The following is a 19,027-nucleotide window of genomic DNA, read 5'->3' as shown; positions in this document are numbered from 1 at the left end:
CTCTAGGAGTGGACCTTCTACGTCTACCTCACGTAAAGAAGGTACATCCAAACCTCCACGCTCTTCGTCTGACTGCCTTCAGACTTTCGAAAGACTCTCTAGAGCTAGGGGCTTTTCGAAGGAGGCAGCCAGAGCGATTGCCAGAGCAAGGAGGACATCCACTCTCAGAGTCTATCAGTCTAAAGGGGAAGTCTTCCGAAGCTGGTACAAGGCCAATGCAGTTTCCTCAACCAGTACCACTGTAACCCAGATTGCTGACTTCCTGTTACATCTAAGGAACGTAAGATCCCTTTCAGCTCCTACGATTAAGGGTTACAGAAGTATGTTGGCAGCGGTTTTCCGCCACAGAGGCTTGGATCTTTCCACCAACAAAGATCTACAGGACCTCCTTAGGTCTTTTGAGACCTCAAAGGAACGTCGGTTGTCCACTCCAGGCTGGAATCTAGACGTGGTCCTAAGGTTCCTTATGTCATCAAGATTTGAACCTCTCCAATCAGCCTCTTTTAAGGACCTCACATTAAAACCTCTTTTCCTCGTGTGCTTGACAACAGCTAAAAGAGTAAGTGAGATCCACGCCTTCAGCAGGAACATAGTTTTCACATCTGAAACGGCTACATGTTCCTTGCAGCTCGGTTTTTTGCTAAAACGAGCTTCCTTCACGTCCTTGGCCTAAGTCGTTCGAGATCCCAAGCCTGTCCAACTTGGTGGGGGACGAACTGGAGAGAGTACTTTGCCCAGTTAGAGCTCTTAGGTACTATCTAAAAAGGTCATAACCTTTACGAGGACAATCAGAAGCCTTATGGTGTGCTATCAAGAAGCCTTCTCTTCCAAGGTCTAAGAACTCAGTTTCTTACCTATTCAGGCTCCTGATTAGGGAAGCACATTCTCTTCTGAAGGAAGAAGACCTTGCTTTGCTGAAGGTAAGGACACATGAAGTGAGAGCTGTGGCTACTTCAGTGGCCCTCAAACAGAACCGTTGTCTGCAGAGTGTTATGGATGCAACCTATTGGAGAAGCAAGTCAGTGTTCGCATCATTCTATCTCAAAGATGTCCAGTCTCTTTACGAGAACTGCTACACCCTGGGACCATTCGTAGCAACGAATGCAGTAGTAGGCGGGGGCTCAGCCACTACATTCCCATAATCCCATAACCTTTTTAACCTTTCTCTTGAATACTTTTTATGGGTTGTACGGTCGGCTAAGAAGCCTTCCACATCCTTGTTGATTTGGCGGGTGGTCAATTCTTTCTTGAGAAGCGCCGAGGTTAAAGGTTGTGATGAGGTCCTTTAGTATGGGTTGCAGCCCTTTATACTTCAGCACCTAAGAGTCGTTCAGCATCCTAAGAGGACCGCTACGCTCAGTAAGGAAGACGTACTTAATAAAGGCAGAGTAATGGTTCAAGTCGTCTTCCTTACCAGGTACTTATTTATTTTATGTTATTTTTGAATAACTAATAAAATAAAATACGGGATACTTAGCTTCTTTGTTAACATGTATGCTGGTCTCCACCCACCACCCTGGGTGTGAATCAGCTACATGATTATCGGGTAAGATTAATATTGAAAAATGTTATTTTCATTAGTAAAATAAATTTTTGAATATACTTACCCGATAATCATGATTTAATTGACCCACCCTTCCTCCCCATAGAGAACCAGTGGACCGAGGAAAAAATTGAGGTGGTGTTGACAAGAAGTACTGGAGTACCTGACCACAGATGGCGCTGTGGTGTTCACCCCCACCTGTATAGCAATCGCTGGCGTATCCCGACCGTAGATTTCTGTTGGCAACAGAGTTGACAGCTACATGATTATCGGGTAAGTATATTCAAAAATTTATTTTACTAATGAAAATAACATTTTTTTTTGTAGATTCTATAATAGGGGTTATATTTAGTCTTATAGAAGAGAAATTTGCAGGCCATCAGGAATATAATTTGATTCTGGATGATCTGACTTTAGATAAAACTGTTTCAGATGGGGCATCTGAGGCTGTAGCAGCCTCTGTGTTTTTTGTGATGAAGAAAAAAAATGTGCCACAAAGTTAGGGACAGTTTTTGAGACATTCTCATTCATTAATTTATGGGGTCCTATTTTTTACGTAAATTCTATTGATATAGTAAGGATAAAAAGTCTCTGCCCTGAAGCCAAGAGCTTTAACCTCCTCGGAATTGTCAAAAAAAAATTTTTCGGAACATTTGTTGAACATCAGGATTCAGCTCTAGTAGATGTTCTAGTAGAGTTGTCAACCAGACTCATGGATCTTATTGGAGAACACTTGTGACGGTCCTTCTCTGCAAAATCCAGTAGGGGGAAGACTTTCCTACTTTCATCATGTTTGGGAAAGCCTTTGTCCTAATCAGTTGATGCTAGCTGTGACCATAGGAGATTACCGGATTTGTCCAATCTCCAAATTCTCCTTGTCAGAGGAGCCAGTTCCTTATTCAAATTATCTAGAAAACTCAGCAAAGACACAAATTTTGCAAGTACAGTAAGGTATTCCTAATCCCAAATGCTTCAAGGGGTGGGAAACCAGCTCTAGATGACTCGACCTTCGGGATGATAAAGGAAAAAGATTGGATGTTTTCATTAGACCTTGCTGTTTATCTCGGTTCAAGAAAATACCTTTGTTTTTGCAACGGGTCAAAGGTTTACCAATTTAAGTGTCTGTTTCAGTCTCAGTATAGCCCCTTAGGCATACACCAGGATAATGACCCATCTTGAAATCTAAGAGTTGTTTTATACCTGGACCATTGGCTAATTTTGAGCAATTCATTGGAAAAGATTTGGGTTCAGCAAGTGTGGTTGCTCAGGTTACTGGATTGGTTTGGGATCATGGTCAATTTGAAGAAGTCTTATCTGGTTCTGACTCGCATGATTATGTACTTGGGAATGATAATAGCAACAGTTCCTTTCAGGATTTTGTGACTGAGAAAAGGATTCAGGCCTTTTTTCTTTCTTTTAAAATGTTAACATGTGGAGGAGGTTGCTAGGGACCATAGCTTCCTTAGAAAAATTTATGATAGCACCTCTAAAGGAGAGGGTTTTCCCATTTTATCTCAATCTGCCATTACATTGGAAGAGAATAACTGATCTAGACACCATTTCAGTTCCAGTGAAGAAAAACCAACTTCAACTACTGAATTGGTATGACAAGCATTATCTCAAGAGTTTTTTTTGTAAATGAAAATCCCAAACCTTTCTTTGTTTTCAGATGCTTCAAAGCAAGGATAGGGATCGACTCTAGATCATTTGCCTTAGTCAGAAAAGTAGACGTCACAGGATTCAACTCTCCATATCACTTAATGAGAGGTTCTAGCTGTATTCAAGACCAGGAAAAACTGGTCGGAGGAAATACCGTGGCAGTGTTGTCGGGCAATATGACAGCATTAGCTTAAATCTAGAACCAAGGGGTGACAAGGTTACAATCCCTGTTCCGTATAGTGGATGCATTGTTAACTTGAACAAATTTGAGAGGAATAGCCCATCTTTCGGGAAAATTGAACATCTTAGCCGATGAGTTAAGCAAAAAGAGTCAGGTTCTTCTAAACTAATGGTTGCCATATTACTATTGTTATTACTAGCCAAGCTACAACCCTGGTTGGAAAAGCAGAATGCTACAAGTCCAAGGGCTCAAGAGGAAAAGCAGTCCTTTTTAGTGATTTTAAGAAATTGGAAGGAGCTTTAAAGGTCTTGCATGACTTCAATATGACATACCAAGCTTGCTCAAGCTAGGAGCTGATTTTCATCTTGCTAGAGGGTGATCTAGCACCAATGTGACACTGGAAAGAGTGATATAGGTGAGAGAGCAAAATTTTAATTTTTCATATTTTTTCAAGTCAGAAAAGCAAGGATATAGTAGGGAGAGTAGTTTATTTTTTACTTTTTTAAAGGTGAAAGCATGAACTTCAAGATTAATAGCACAGGGTAGGAAAGTATTGAAAACTAGTTAATTTTATTGTATATGCAAATTGGCACTGCTGAGGATCTGATTGGTCAACTCTTAAATGTTCTATCTTTTGATCATCTTGAGCAGGTAAAAGACCGCTCGTGTTCTTGGTAATGCACCCATTCTAAAAAATGTGTCAGCCAGAGCTAATACAGAGTCTGCGAGTTCATTGGGATTTCAGACTAGTGTATCGGTGGGATTTACAATCATTGGTTCCCAAGTTTGAGCCGCTATTATGGCTTGAAAGATTTCATTAGTGATACATCCTTACACATTACCTCAGCAATCATTGCCTTATCCTTCCTGGCCGTAGCTTGGGTGGAGAGGGGCTAGGGTGCTGATTATATCTATAAATGTTTGATTTCTTGCTGGGCACTCATGAGTAACCTTTGAAACCTTAAATTGCACATCTCAAGTGGAAAGTACCCAAATATGTTGCAGTCATAAATGGCCTGTACTGTATGTCTAAATTCAGATATAATCTTCCTTCGGTGAAGAAATTGAAGGCCAATTCATAGAAATTATATCAACGCAAAGTAAATGATTCAGATAGAAGTGCTCATAACCAAAGGCACTAGACATAGAGGGTCAGAGAGGGTTGTGTTGATAGTGTAGAGATTGGATATGCCGGATAACTGAATTTGAGAACACAACAGTAGCACCAATGCTCGATTGAGCCCTTAATTATGTATTTATTCATTCCTTCACTTTACCAACTATTTGGCATGTGATGTGGTCAGGGTTAAGGAATAATATTTGCCTATTTAAACCCCATGACATTGAATGTTAGCTGCATCTTTGATGCATGTTGAATAAAATGCTAATAATTATGGATAAGTATAATAGGCAATCTGTATTAAAGCATCATTAAAAAACTGAAGAAAAAAAAGCCTTATAGATGGTATAATGAGTATTTGCTTAATTTTCTGAATTGCATCCAAGACCTCTCTTGGTCACAATATAAATAAAGCCAGGAAAGTTGCAATGTACAAATTTTCAGAGAATTTTGGAGTGTTTAGCTCTGCAGGTGTGTATAAAACCTGGCATTCCTCAACTTTTTCTTTTATTTTTGGATTTAAATGCCGATTCCCTCCGAGCATGATTAAGAAAACAACCCAAGTGTCATTATACAGTGCCAGTATGGACACATTGTTCTGGAAGCTATTCATGTTCTTGGTTTGCATGAAATATGTGGAATTTTTACTCTCGTCAAGCCATTTAACTAAAATACTTAATTGCTATATTCATATTAGCTTTTGTTTTGTAATGCTATTAATGAAGTGTTGATGACATATTACAGCTAACTTATATATCCTGTATTTTCAAGTTTCATTGTATTTTACAGATTATGCCTCAAATGAGTCCAGTGATGAAGAGCCACCAGCACGTAAGAAGTCACCCCCTAAAAAAACCAGTAGTATCCCTGAGCCTCCTCCCCCACCTCCCCCAGACTTTACTCCCACTCACTCAGTTGTTCGAAAAAAACCTCCTAAGAAGCAGTATGCTGACCTTTATGGGACTAGTAAGTCCATGTTGATTCGTTTTGTCTTATTTTGTTGGAGTGGGAGTTTTGTAGTCTTAAGGCTTATTTAGCTATACACAGTATACAATATTTCTTCTTCAGTTGTACACTAACACATGTACCCTGTAATGTAGTTTGCAAGTAACCCTTTTATATTTGTTTTGCATAGTCCTTTAACCTATTCAAAATTTTCTTGTGTAGTATTTTATGAGGACTAAATTTTTGCAATACTTTCTGCTTACGTTTGCTTTATTTGGTCATTATTTTAGGCTAGAATCACCCAAGGTAAACTGTAACCATAGAAATATGAGTCCATATTTAGTCCTTGGGTAGTTTTGGTTTGATACTCTTAGAATAGATTATGACTTATAGAATACTCAATACTGTGTATGATTCTGTCAGTAATCCATTATAGGTTCTTTATCAGATGTTTCAACATTAAATTGAAAAATTGAATCAATATCATTGAGATTGCAATGATACTATTTTCTCAAGAAGTATGTATTTAAACCTTTTCACATTTTCATATTGGGTAGGAACTACTATAACTAGTAGTAAGAAAAAAGATAATTTGAGTTCTGTAAATGGATTATTTCATTAAATCTTACCTAAAAATTCCTATTGCTATTTGCTTCAACGGAGAGCTTCTTCACCCTAGAATTCAAAACATGATCTTGAAGCAAGAGATTTTTTCACCCCAAAATTTAAAACATGACCTTGAAGTGAGAGCTTCTTCACCATAAAAATTTAAAACATGACCTTGAAGCAAGAGCTTCTTCACCTCAAATTTTAAGACTCACTTTGCCCATTTGGTGTCTTACAATAATCACCAAACTATACCTCTAGTAGAACTATGGCTAAGAAACCCACCTCCAGTATCTTGAGATACTGTATAAGATCCTGTTATTATGCTCTCTATGCTGCTCCAACCTTTGTGAATTTTTAATACCGCCCAAACGTTTAGAGTTGATGTATTTATATGAACCTCCCAATGTTCATAATGCTCTTTCTCTATTAGTTCAGTTTATTGATGTTTACACACACAATTTAAAAAAATTTTCCATCTTCGGTCCTTTTAGCGGATGCATGCCTCCATCAAAGTAATGAAACACATTAGCAGTTAATGGCAAGAAGTGAAGTGTCTGGAGTTTTTTGGTATGCAGTTTTTCTATTTTGGTAGTAGTATAACATATCCTTTTTCAGATTGATAAGATTTTTTGTATTTCAAGTCTTATTCCTCTAAATTGTTAGAATTACTGCACAGGGCTATTATATTACCATTTTTTAAATGTCTTGTGAGAAGTGTGTTTTCCTTGCTGTTCCTCTCAGAGAAAGAAGGTTTCACATTCAAATTAACTTTCTTTTAGTTCAAGGGGAAATCCAGAGAAGCATAAGATTTTGTCTTTAGCTTTCCTTGAAAGCAAAATCTTTTTAAAGACTAATTGTCTAAAAGGGTTGTAAGCATTTAATCAGAAAGTGTCATTTGTCTAGTAAAAGCTGTTCAGTATATTTTGGACAAACTATAGACATTACAGGTACTGTCCCAAATTTTTTATGTAGGATTAGAATTCCAATTTGCTCTCTGTTCCAAAATACAATGTCATTTCTATTTAAAAGATTGGTCACTGAAAAACTCAAAGAATTGGGTCCAAATCATATAAAACCTTTGAAAATTACGGTTCAGGATATTAAGAAAATGCGGATGATGACCGCCCAGAAATAATTCCTGTGAACAATCTAGTAATTGCTAACTGGACGACATCTTAAAATGCAATAACATAATAAAATTTCCAACAATCTGAAGTAATGAGCATCTTGAACCAATACCACACGGAGACCGTAAAGAAAAGAGCCTCTGATGCGTCTCAGCTTTGCTTCTTGCCATTAACAGCTAGAGTGGCTCATTACTTTACTAAAGGTTTGAGTTTATTGAAAGGAAAGAAAAAGGAATTTCTTTTTAAATTTTAGGGGTAAATGTTGATAAACCTTGCTTCCAGAAAAGCATGATTATTAGGGAAGGTTCATAGAAATTATTCTTCTGCTTTGTGTTCAGCTTTTACCCATTTCCTTTTTTGGGATTGTTTTTATACACATAATCTCAAGTTAAAAACATTCTTAACCTTCTATGAAGAAGAAAGTATAGTAAACATCTGAGAAAATTGGTTAGTTTGAAACCTTTTCTGAGAAAAGCTAACATTGTGAATTTATTTTCCTCTGATAATGTGATGTCAGCAAGTGGAGCCATCATTTTAATTCTTGTAACTTTTGTTATAAAAGTATTATGTACAGTATGTTGATGGTGTTGTAAGAGAGGTGAATGCTCGAGTGCTTAGTCGAGAATTGAAACTGATAGATGAGAGTGATCATGAGTGGGAGGTAGATTAGTAGTTGTTTGCGGATGATACTATGTTGGTTGCAGACTTGGAGGAGAAGCTGGGTTGGTTAGTGACAGCTTGGAGGGATGTGTGACAGAAGTAAATTGAGAGTTAATGTGGGTAAGAGTAAGGTTATGAGCTGCACGATAAGGAAGGGTGGTGCTAGATTGAATGTCATGTTGAATCGAGAGTTACTTGAGGAAGTAGATCAGTTTAAGTACTTGGGTATTTTGTTGCTGCAAATGGTGAAGTGGAAGGCAATGTAAGTTAGAGAGTGAATGAAGGATGTAAAGTGTGGGGGGCAGTGGAGGGAGTGGTAAAGAATAGTGTGTTAGAAGTGAATATGAAGCAAGAGTTGTATGACAACGTGATTGTACCAACTGTGATGTATGAATTGGAGTTGTGGGGGATGAAAGTGACGGAGAGACAGAAATTGAATGTGCTGGAGATGAAGGGTCCGAAGAGTATGACTAGTGTATCTCGATTAGGGTTAGGAATGAAGTACTGTAGTAAAGGTGAGAACAGGCGTATGAAATGAGTTAGCAGCTAGAGTGGATATGAATGTGTTGAGGTGGTTTGGCCATGTAGAGAGTATGAGAAAATGGCTGTCTGCTGAAGGTCGTGATGAATGCAAGAGTTGATGGGAGAAACACAAGAGGAAGGCCAAGGTTTTGGGTGGATGGATGAGGTGAAGAAAGCTCTGGGTGATAGGAGGATAGATGTAAGAGAGGCAAAAGAGAGTGCCAGAAATGGGAATGAATGGCGAGTGATTGTGACGCAGTTTCGATAGGCCCTGCTGCATCCTCTGGTTTCCTTGGTGACCATTGAGGTAACGGTAGTAGGGGATTCAGCATATGAAGATTAATTGTAGTGGATAATGAGGGAAGGTGGCCTGTGGCACCCTTAATGGCTCCACCTATTGAAATTGGGAACGGAAAGGGGCACATTATGTGCCAACTAGTCCATGCTAGGTTTTGGGAAGCAGGTACAGTATGTGAAAATAGGTTCAAAATACTTTGAACATTGTACCCTAGAAACTATTTCACAATTTGAACTTTGGCTTAAAAATAGGATCGTGTGTAATATTATGAAATGTAACGAAGTCCTCGGGTTACAACAGAGATCTGTTCCTATGCTGTGCCGGAAGTCCATTTTGTACATGCATAAGTACAAAATATGCATACATACATACATACTGTAAATATATACATTCATACTGTATATGCATATTATACTTTTAAAAAAGATAAAATAATCCCTTAACACTCATAAATTACTATACCCATATATACAAATACCTGTACCCTATGCAGTAGTGTACCTACACTTTACAGTATTAGTAGACAATAATTAATACATATAACAATTCCTTACATTTATTCCTGTGGTTGGCCTGCATACTGCCATCAGAAGTCTTGTCTTCCTTATGCTTTCTAGATATGATACACATAAATAAAAGGCACAAAACTATTCAAAAAAAGAGAGGCACCAAAACACCAAATTCGTATTGTAAACAAAGATGTTAAACTAATCCTATAAAGTGACACGTAACACACTACGTGCCATTAGTTGCTCTCCGCTTCAGCAAGTAGTTCATCGTATCAATGACCCAAACTTTGTAGCTCAAAATTGAGTTACAGGGATGTTTAAAGTACATTGAGTACTTGCTTATAAAGGCGTGTAATTCAAGCCCGTTTTAACCCGAGTACCTCTGTAGTTGGAAACATGTACGTGGTAACAAGTCTATTTTGAAAATGATATGGGGTAGAATTCAGGAATATAAAAAAAATTTATTTGTAAATTTAATCAAAGATGTGGAAATATTGTATTTCACTGAAGATACAAAGTTAGACATCTGATTATTTCAATAAAATTAATCTGAGTACATATTACTGTACCATGTATAATGACTAAAAATTCAGATGAGTTTCTATAAAAGATAGTTAGTCATATGAGTTTACATAAAATATACTATCTCTTTTCTGCAGATGGGGCAATTTTTTTCTACAGATGGGCAATTTTTATATAATATATAGTTATATGTAACTGTGACTTATGCAAGGCAGACAGTTTTGTGGCCACAAGGGAAAAGGTAGATTGGTTTTTTCTTATTCAGAGATGCACTATAGCTGACCACATAGTCAGCTTTGTCACTAGTTATATACTGTAATTGCAGAGTTGATGGTCCTGACTTTGTGTTGTTTGGTTGCTTTAAGATAATTAAATTATATCAGTATTTGTTTGTCTGTGATTGTCATTATAATATAGTAAAAATTACACAAGTGTAGATCATTACTTCCGTTCTGATATGGTGAGATGCTGCCATTTTTTGTGGTGTGCAGGGGACTGCTGCTTCATTTGGGTGTCTATGCCTGGAAGGGCAAATCTGGGAATGATAGATAGCCTGGCTTTTCTTTAAGTAGAAGGTCAGGCTTAAGATGAGACAGTCATTGTCTTGCTGCTGTCCCTCTTCATCAGGTTTGTTGGCTCTGAGGACCCTCTTCTTTATGAGGTGACCTGTGTGCTTTTTTAAAGCCTCAACAGTTGCACCAGCAAGCAACTTTGTTAGCTTTCTCAATCCTCTGCTGTGTCATTGTTTTCCCTTGCCATACACCATTTGCAACTATATCTACATCCAACTCAAAATACAGAGTATTTTTCTTAATGTAATCATTGGAGATTCAAAACCTTGACTTAGGCTTCAAATCCTTTGACATAGAATTAGGATATAACACATGCATTATTTGTTCCGTGCTCTTGTCCTCGCACACAATCCTCATACCAATTCGTCTCAACCAAAAGTTTTGTTACTATACCAGGCTGTTCACAGGGAACTTGTGGCTTACTGTACCTTCCTCGATCTTGTTTGTTGGCGAAAGGGGAAGAGAATAAGAAAAAACCTCTTACACAAAAGTTAAAGGCTGAGGCAGACTTGTTAAACTCCCCCTGTAGACATCTCTTCTGATTGGTTTGGAAGACTTGTTGGTTGTGGTGAAACCAACAGCCTAACAGTCTGTCATTGGGAAAGACTGTAAGTACAGCATTGTGAATTCCTGTTTCTAAATTTCTGTGTACAATAGGTGGCTCCAGCCCAGGTAATTGCTACTTGATCCTATAAAAAACTAAGTGTGGTCATTCCCCTTGCTTGCTTATCATAAGGACATGGAGTAAAGGCAGAAAGTTGTCTCCAACACACATCAGCCGTCAAACTGCTTTCGCAGTTGTGCTATTACTTATGCCACCGCCTCGGTATATTTTGAGTTAATGACACAGTAAACATGTCTCTTTTGCTTTGCTGATCTTATTGGTGCTATTTTTAATCCATTTTATTAATAGTAAGGGGTGTTTTTTTCCCGTTTCAAATACAAATACTGTACAGTACTTGTTGATGCTGTTTTGTATTTGTTGAATTTTATTCAGGAGGTTTGATTTAGAAATATTTTAGTGTATTTTAATGTATTTTTTTGGGCTGGAAGTTGCAGCAAGCCCAAATCTTCCTTATAAGGGAAGCCCTCGGATTCACTATCTACATTTTCGTAACTACTTTCCCTCATTTATGTTAGCTTCTAAGAGACATAGATGCTTGGGGTTGATAGAGCAACAAAGTATGTGCAGTGATTCACAATCTAAATGGTTTATCCTTGTCTTATTTCCAATCCACACAAAAAGTAACGGTACTTCATTGATACCTTAGGATCCAGGTTACACATGCATAATGAGATTACCAGTCTTCATCATCAGCAAAAGACTGTTGAGTCTGGTGTCTTTCAGAGCCCATAAATGTGGGCCTATGCAGTATATGCCTGATTGGTTTGTATGGAAAAACACTTTTCATGTTATGAAACTTTTTCCCTATTCAAATTTTTTAGAATAGGACACCTGTACAAACAATGTAAGATTTTATAAATAAAAAAAAAATATTATTATTGTTATTATTATTATTATTATTATTATTACTAGCTAAGTTACAACCCTAGTTTGGAAAATCAGGATGCTATGAGCCCAAGGGCTCAAAAAGGAAAATAACCCAGTGGGGGAAGGAAATAAAGATATAAATAAACTACAAAAGAAGTAATGAACAATTAGTATAAAATATTTTAAGAACAGTATTTGAATGTGTAAGGTTAAATGAGGAATTTCATCTATTTCTCTTGCAGCCAAATCTAATGCTGATCTAATGAATGAGGAGCTGAAGTTGGTTCTTGAGAACTTCAGGCGTTCAAGACCTCACCTTGATATTGTAAAAACTCCTGATGTTTACATCAACCAGTCCTCTACACCTCAAGAAGTTCAGAACTGGCTCAAACTGAAAGGATTCTCAAAGAGGTAGGTCATGTAGCTATAGAAGGGAAAGTTTATTCTTTATTGCAGTGTGTTGAGGTACAAGTGTTCTTACTGTGATGTCCCAGAGACTAGATAATACATTATAACGAATATCCCTTTATCATTTCTTGTTACCTTTAAATTAAATATGTTGTGATTTTCCTTAATTGCAGTATTAAGTGATGCACAAATATTCATTAATTCATTTACTCATAGGGTTTTCATAACAAGAATTTGAAGATGGGATTGATGTTCATAAATTATTCATTTTCTTTCTCTTAGCATTTCTCAAGGTAAATTTATTTTCTGACAAACTTACATGTTTCAATATTTAGTAAAACTCCCAAACAATCTCATTAATCTTACTTGGTTTCTTCAATTTTCTGTTGGGGTTTAGATACCTGAAAAGATTCTTTACATAACAAGTACAGTATTGTGTTTATAAACCTTTTATTTCTCATTCCATTTGTAAGTTAGCCTGCATATTGTGGGTAGCTTACTGTAAATCATATTATTTTATGAGCAAATTAAAGTAGTAAAGAGTAATTCCTGGAAAACGTAACTTGAATTTTGCAAAATTGGTAATGAAAATTGGCATGATTGACACACTGTACATATATAGATTAGAAAAATTTTGGAGGTTACAATGTTGACGTCTCAATCCCAAGTCTATGAGAAGGCTGAAAAACAAAAGCAGTTACGTCACTAGGTTGTCTCAATTTTGAGGCCAAATTCCCAAGTCTATTGAAAGGAAGAAAATGATAAACTAAATTTTTGGGGGTAAATCTCGATGAAAGCCACACGTTGAGAGAAAAGCAATACTGTATGAGCATCAGGGGGAGGGCTTATCCACCACTTTTCAATAAAATCAACCACCTCATCATAAATTCTAACAGCTTTGTTCCAGCATTAATTAAATCATATTGAAGAACCTAGGTTTGTATGATGAGATGAAATACAAATGACTTTAAAAATTTGTCCTTTTAGCAATCGGTCTCAAATCTTTTTTGAATGACTGTACAGTCTTCTTCATTATTTAAATATGAAATGACAGGGTTGATGTATTTATCCTAAATGTGCATTACAGAACTACATTCCTCAAGTTTTTGTAATATGTTAATCTATTTTTACGCATATCTTTGTAGCAATGTTACTAGGAAAAAATTTAATGCATATGTTTTTTTATATTCTCTGCCCCTTTCAAACTTCTAATTTTTATCTGCCACTATGTTCTGCCTATGCTAAAATAAATTTGTGATTTATTTCATCCAGGATACTAAAGCAGTTTGAGGGAGTAGATGGTGAGAAATTATTTGGCCTTAATCGTAATGAGTTGGAAGGATTCTGTGGAAAGACAGAAGGAAGCCGTCTGGATTCTCAGATAACAATACAACGAAACATATCAGGGGTAAGTGATAATCACCTTGCTGTAATACTCACAGCAATGAGAATAGAATTGGAAAATGGTTTAATGGTTTCTCATATTTTTAATATATTCATGTACTTTGGGATACGGGAAATCTATGCCATGTGATTGTTAGGTTCCACTAAAACAGATTGTTGTACAATTGATTGAATAACAACCCCTGTGTAGAGTGGAATTAACGACGATACATTTCAAACGAATTGAAAATAAGAAGGAGTATTATAAAAGAGACTCATACCATGTCTAAAAAGTGGTACATACCTCACATAATCATGTATTTCCAAAAAATGTTTGTATTGTTCTGAAATTGCAATTTAGAGCAAGATTAGGTAACCAATCAGTTATATACAATTCAGAATGTCTTTGAAAGTGTTTAAGGCATCAACACTACAAAGAAAACCATTAATACCAACTTTTCTTTGTATTTGAAATAAAAATTTATAAGTTTTATCCAAAATGAAATGGAGAACTGAGGGATATAAACACGGTAGTTTTGGAAGTTTCCAATTATCATAAATTCTATATAAATTTTTATTTCCTTTTTCTTCATTGAAATAATTCTTCTATTATCTAATAGAAAATTATTCAAGCATATAGTAATCCATTTTCAAAATTGTTACCTTTTGAGCCAGTCAGTCAGTCTTTTCTTATAACTAATACAAATTTATGTTTTTCATCATGCATTTTAATGTATATTACATATCAAATATTACTTAAACATACTGTATGTATGAACCTCTTTTAATCATTTTTATTATTATAATTTCTATGCAAAGGGTTTATCACTAGTTTCCATGTGTTGGCTATAAGGTTGTCAAGTATATTTATTTGTTTTTCATTACTGTACTGTTGTACAAAGAAGGAAACCGAGTAAAGGCCGAGTGCAAAGAAGAGCGGACAGTTTAAAAATGTTGGGCTGCGTGCAGCATTTCTAACTGCGAATACTTGAAACTTTATTGAAATAATATACTGATTTCTGAACTGCAAATAACTGAAACCGCGATGACAGAACACGGAAAGACAGAGGCCTGACTGTAGTGAGAGCGAGCCCTAGTGCACTTATTGTCATACATCACCACAAACTTAATACAATATTTAGGACCTTTTTTTTATATGGTACTTCTGCTGTCCCATCATTATAAAGACTGACTCAGTGATTTGTTTATGATTTGGAAAAGGATACTGAAATATTTTTTTTGAAATATGGAGTTTTTTTGATTATTTATATTTATGTTCTTGTTGCAAAGCTAAAAAAACACTTTCCTTTCGACAGTACAAAACTGCAAGGTCATCAGAGCTGCGACAGATTTTGGCTCGGCAGAGAAATAAGGTTGAGGGTGAGAAAGACGTTTCAAAAGATGAAAAGATAGCTGATAATTTCAGTTTCCTAAAAAATTATGAAAATTGTGAAGGTAAGTAATTTTTTATAACAGTAAATCATGGGAAGTACTATAACCTTAACATGGGCCCTTCCCATTAATTGTTAGCATCTTGGAATTTTTCCAGGTACAAATAGATGGCTGCTGCCTAGTTTTCAGTGAGAATTAATTAAAAACAGGAAAACCTACCTAAAAAAAACTATGGAAACCCCCCCCCCCCATTGTACCCTCATGGATTGTCATTGGACTTTGTTTTGGCCAGTTGTCCTTGGTATATGCTGTAAAACATATGTACTGTATTGAGAGATTTATACCTATATTGCACACATCAGAATATTATTGGGAGTAAATTGAAGTAGCAGTTTTCATTTTTATGTACACCACATAGTTGAAAATTTATATAAGAATTTCCTGGAAATTCTGGTCTCATTACCCCCACACTTAACTCTGTGGTCTTTGCAGACTATGAACAAGACTGAAATAACAAAGAACCTCTGTTATGTCACAGCTTTTCTTCTTGCCATTAACCACTAGTGTTTCATTACTTTACTAGATGCCTGTCTCTATTGAACGGAAAGAAAATGAAAAACTTTCTTCTGGAAATTTTGGTGGTAAATGTCAATAAATCAAGCGTCCAGAGAAGAAGCAATATGAACATCAGGAGAGTATAAAAAACGGATTTTGAGCGAAGCGAAAAATCTATTTTTGGGTGAGATAGCCATGACGTCCTGATGGAAGGTTCCTTCAGTAGCTTCCTAGGGTATATTTAACTACAGTGGATATTCCCAGAGAATTAAACTAAAGGTTATCACAGAATTCTAACTTCTGTTGCGAGTACCCTAAAGGTTTCCCTCTAGGATATCGTATATCAACAGGGGACGCATGTATTAACACGCCACATAGCTATCTGCACCCCATATAGAGTTAACACTTCGATATGGAAAGGTGGAGAATAACTGGGGAGCTGTTCCACAGTTACACTCATCCGTGGCTGCTTTTGGTACTCGAGACGTAAACAAACGGGCGCCATTGCTAAATGACGTCACGTCCGTCCTCATCCTTTCGCCTGTAGCTCCTTGCTTAAGTCGGATTTTCCCTAAGTGCTTTTTTCATCAGCTTACATCGCCGTTATGTCGCTACCTTCAGCCTCGCCTTCTTCTGGAAAGTTGAGTACCAGGTCCCAGTATTGTTTAAATAAGCTCTAGCCGTAAAGTAACTTCTACTTTTCGTAAAATATTGTGTTTTGTGGCAGAGCTGTGCCGATACCGGACGCGCCATTTTATGGCGTCGCTGTTCATGTTGTATGCTTTATTTAGTTAGCCAGAACAGCCCTCTCCGGTCATTTAACTAATCAATATTATTAGTTATTTAGTCTTCATAGCTAGGAAATACTTATATCGTGTTTTAGCGCTCATCAGACTCGGTCGCCGTTCGACCCCATACTAGATCGCTAGCTTAGCCCCTAGGCTGGATAGCCTAGTGCTTGTTTTCATGCATGATATATACCAGTGTTCCTAGGTTAAGTTATGAAGATTGTGGGATTATTAAAACATACTATTAACTGTGATGTAAGTGTTTTTGCCTTCGGGGACCATATAGGGGACTGTGTTGATTGTGTATCATTCCATCCTAACCTAATGTAGGAACCCCTATATGCTCCCTATCCCCCTGCCTGCGGGCATTCCCTCTGTGTAGTCTTGCTTCCCCTTCTATATAGGGGAATTTTGTCTACAAACAGAGTAATTATCGCTTCTCTGCCTATCCTAAGGGAATGACCCTCCCTTAGGGTCGTGACCGAGAAGTTAGAATTCTGTGATAACCTTTAGTTTAATTCTCTGGGAATATCCACTGTAGTTAAATATACCCTAGGAAGCTACTGAAGGAACCTTCCATCAGGACGTCATTGCTTGAGCTCAAAAATAACAAATTTTACTACTAGAATTCCTGTTATTAGGGAAAAAGTTTGAGATGACACCTTTCATGGATGAGTCTGGTTAGTAGGAACCTTCTATGGAGATATGATTTTATGATGGAAGTAGATGGGGCACTACTCATTGTTATTAACGAATCAGGCTCACCTGTTTAATACAAGGATTTATGATGTTAGAGCAACACAATTCTTTTCATGACTATTAAGCCCCCTTGATTGTGAAACACTTTTTGATGTAATGCTCCAATATTTGTTGATGTTTGTCATCTTTCATGATTTGAAAATTGGCTTTTGCATTTTTCATCCATGATACTTGGAGAGGAATATTAGCCTTTTCAATTCCATAGAAAATGTTTTTTCATCCATAGTGTAGCCTGAATGTCAATTATTATTAGGATACTATCAAATTATGAATGTTGTCCCCAAATGTTTGTATTGTGTGAATAAGTGTATTTTCATGAATTTTAATAAGAACCATATATGCCTAATCTACACAACTAGGAATTTATTGATATTGATGTACATACAAACATATACCAAAGGCACTTCCCCCAATTTTGGGGGGTAGCCGACATCAACAATGAAACAAACAAAAAAAGGGGACCTCTACTCTCTACGTTCCTCCAGCCTAACCAGGGACTCAACCGAGTTCAGCTGGTACTGCTAGGGTGCCACAGCCCACCCTCCCACATTATCCACCACAGATGAAGCTTCATAATGCTGAATCCTCTACTGCTGCTACCTCCGTGGTCATCTAAGGCACCGGAGGAAGCAGCAGGGCCTACCGGAACTGCGTCACAATTGCTCGCCATTCATTCCTATTTCTAGCACGCTCTCTTGCCTCTCTCACATCTATCCTCCTATCACCCAGAGCTTTCTTCACACCATCCATCCACCCAAACCTTGGCCTTCCTCTTGTACTTTTCCCATCAACTCTTGCATTCATCACCTTCTTTAGCAGACAGCCATTTTCCATTCTCTCAACATGGCCAAACCACCTCAACACATTCATATCCACTCTAGCCGCTAACTCATTTCTTACACCCGTTCTCACCCTCACCACTTCGTTCCTAACCCTATCTACTCGAGATACACCAGCCATACTCCTTAGACACTTCATCTCAAACACATTCAATTTCTGTCTCTCCATCACTTTCATTCCCCACAACTCCGATCCATACATCACAGTTGGTACAATCACTTTCTCATATAGAACTCTCTTTACATTCATGCCCAACCCTCTATTTATACTACTCCCTTAACTGCCCCCAACACTTTGCAACCTTCATTCACTCTCTGACGTACATCTGCTTCCGAAACTCCACCATTTGCTGCAACAACAGACCCCAAGTACTTAAACTGATCCACCTCCTCAAGTAACTCTCCATTCAACATGACATTCAACCTTGCACCACCTTCCCTTCTCGTACATCTCATAACCTTACTCTTACCCACATTAACTCTCAACTTCCTTCTCTCACACACCCTTCCAAATTCTGTCACTAGTCGGTCAAGCTTCTCTTCTGTGTCTGCTACCAGTACAGTATCATCCGCAAACAACAACTGATTTACCTCCCATTCATGGTCATTCTCGCCTACCAGTTTTAATCCTCGTCCAAGCACTCGAGCATTCACCTCTCTCACCACTCCATCAACATACAAGTTAAACAACCACGGGGGCATCACACATCCCTGTCTCAGCCCCACTCTCACCGGAAACCAATCACTCACTTCATTTCCTATTCTAATACATGCTTTACTACCTTTGTAGAAACTTTTCACTGCTTGCAACAACCTTCCACCAACTCCATATAACCTCATTACATTCCACATTGCTTCCCTATCAACTCTATCATATGCTTTCTCCAGATCCATAAATGCAACATACACCTCCTTACCTTTTGCTAAATATTTCTCGCATATCTGCCTAACTGTAAAAATCTGATTCATACAACCCCTACCTCTTCTAAAACCACCCTGTATTTCCAAGATTGCATTCTCTATTGATGTGAAACAGAATTTTTATAGTATTTTATTATCTTCCTTTTCAACTTTATATTTTGCTTTCTTATATCAATGAATTATGTATATGAATTAAAACTTTTCAAAGTTGAAATTCATATGA

At 37.2% G+C, this 19,027-nt stretch overlaps 1 protein-coding gene across 5 annotated transcripts in view; it reads left to right on the top strand.

Moving 5' to 3' along the window:
* Window positions 1-19,027, top strand: part of LOC137628779 (epidermal growth factor receptor kinase substrate 8-like) — a 182,913-nt gene that overhangs the window by 159,038 nt on the left and 4,848 nt on the right. For all 5 annotated transcript variants that reach the window (XM_068360008.1, XM_068360001.1, XM_068359991.1 and 2 more), the window contains 4 exons: window positions 5,293-5,469; window positions 12,002-12,170; window positions 13,440-13,575; window positions 14,867-15,005. In XM_068360008.1, the coding sequence (XP_068216109.1) occupies window positions 5,293-5,469; window positions 12,002-12,170; window positions 13,440-13,575; window positions 14,867-15,005 (621 nt within the window). The remainder of the gene's footprint in view (window positions 1-5,292; window positions 5,470-12,001; window positions 12,171-13,439; window positions 13,576-14,866; window positions 15,006-19,027) is intronic.

The sequence above is a fragment of the Palaemon carinicauda genome, chromosome 2 (genome assembly GCF_036898095.1).
Source record: "Palaemon carinicauda isolate YSFRI2023 chromosome 2, ASM3689809v2, whole genome shotgun sequence".
In the NCBI taxonomy this organism is placed as follows: Eukaryota; Metazoa; Arthropoda; class Malacostraca; order Decapoda; family Palaemonidae; genus Palaemon; species Palaemon carinicauda.
The sequence above is the reverse complement of the archived record's forward strand: the minus strand, read 5'-3'. Positions and strand labels throughout refer to the sequence as shown.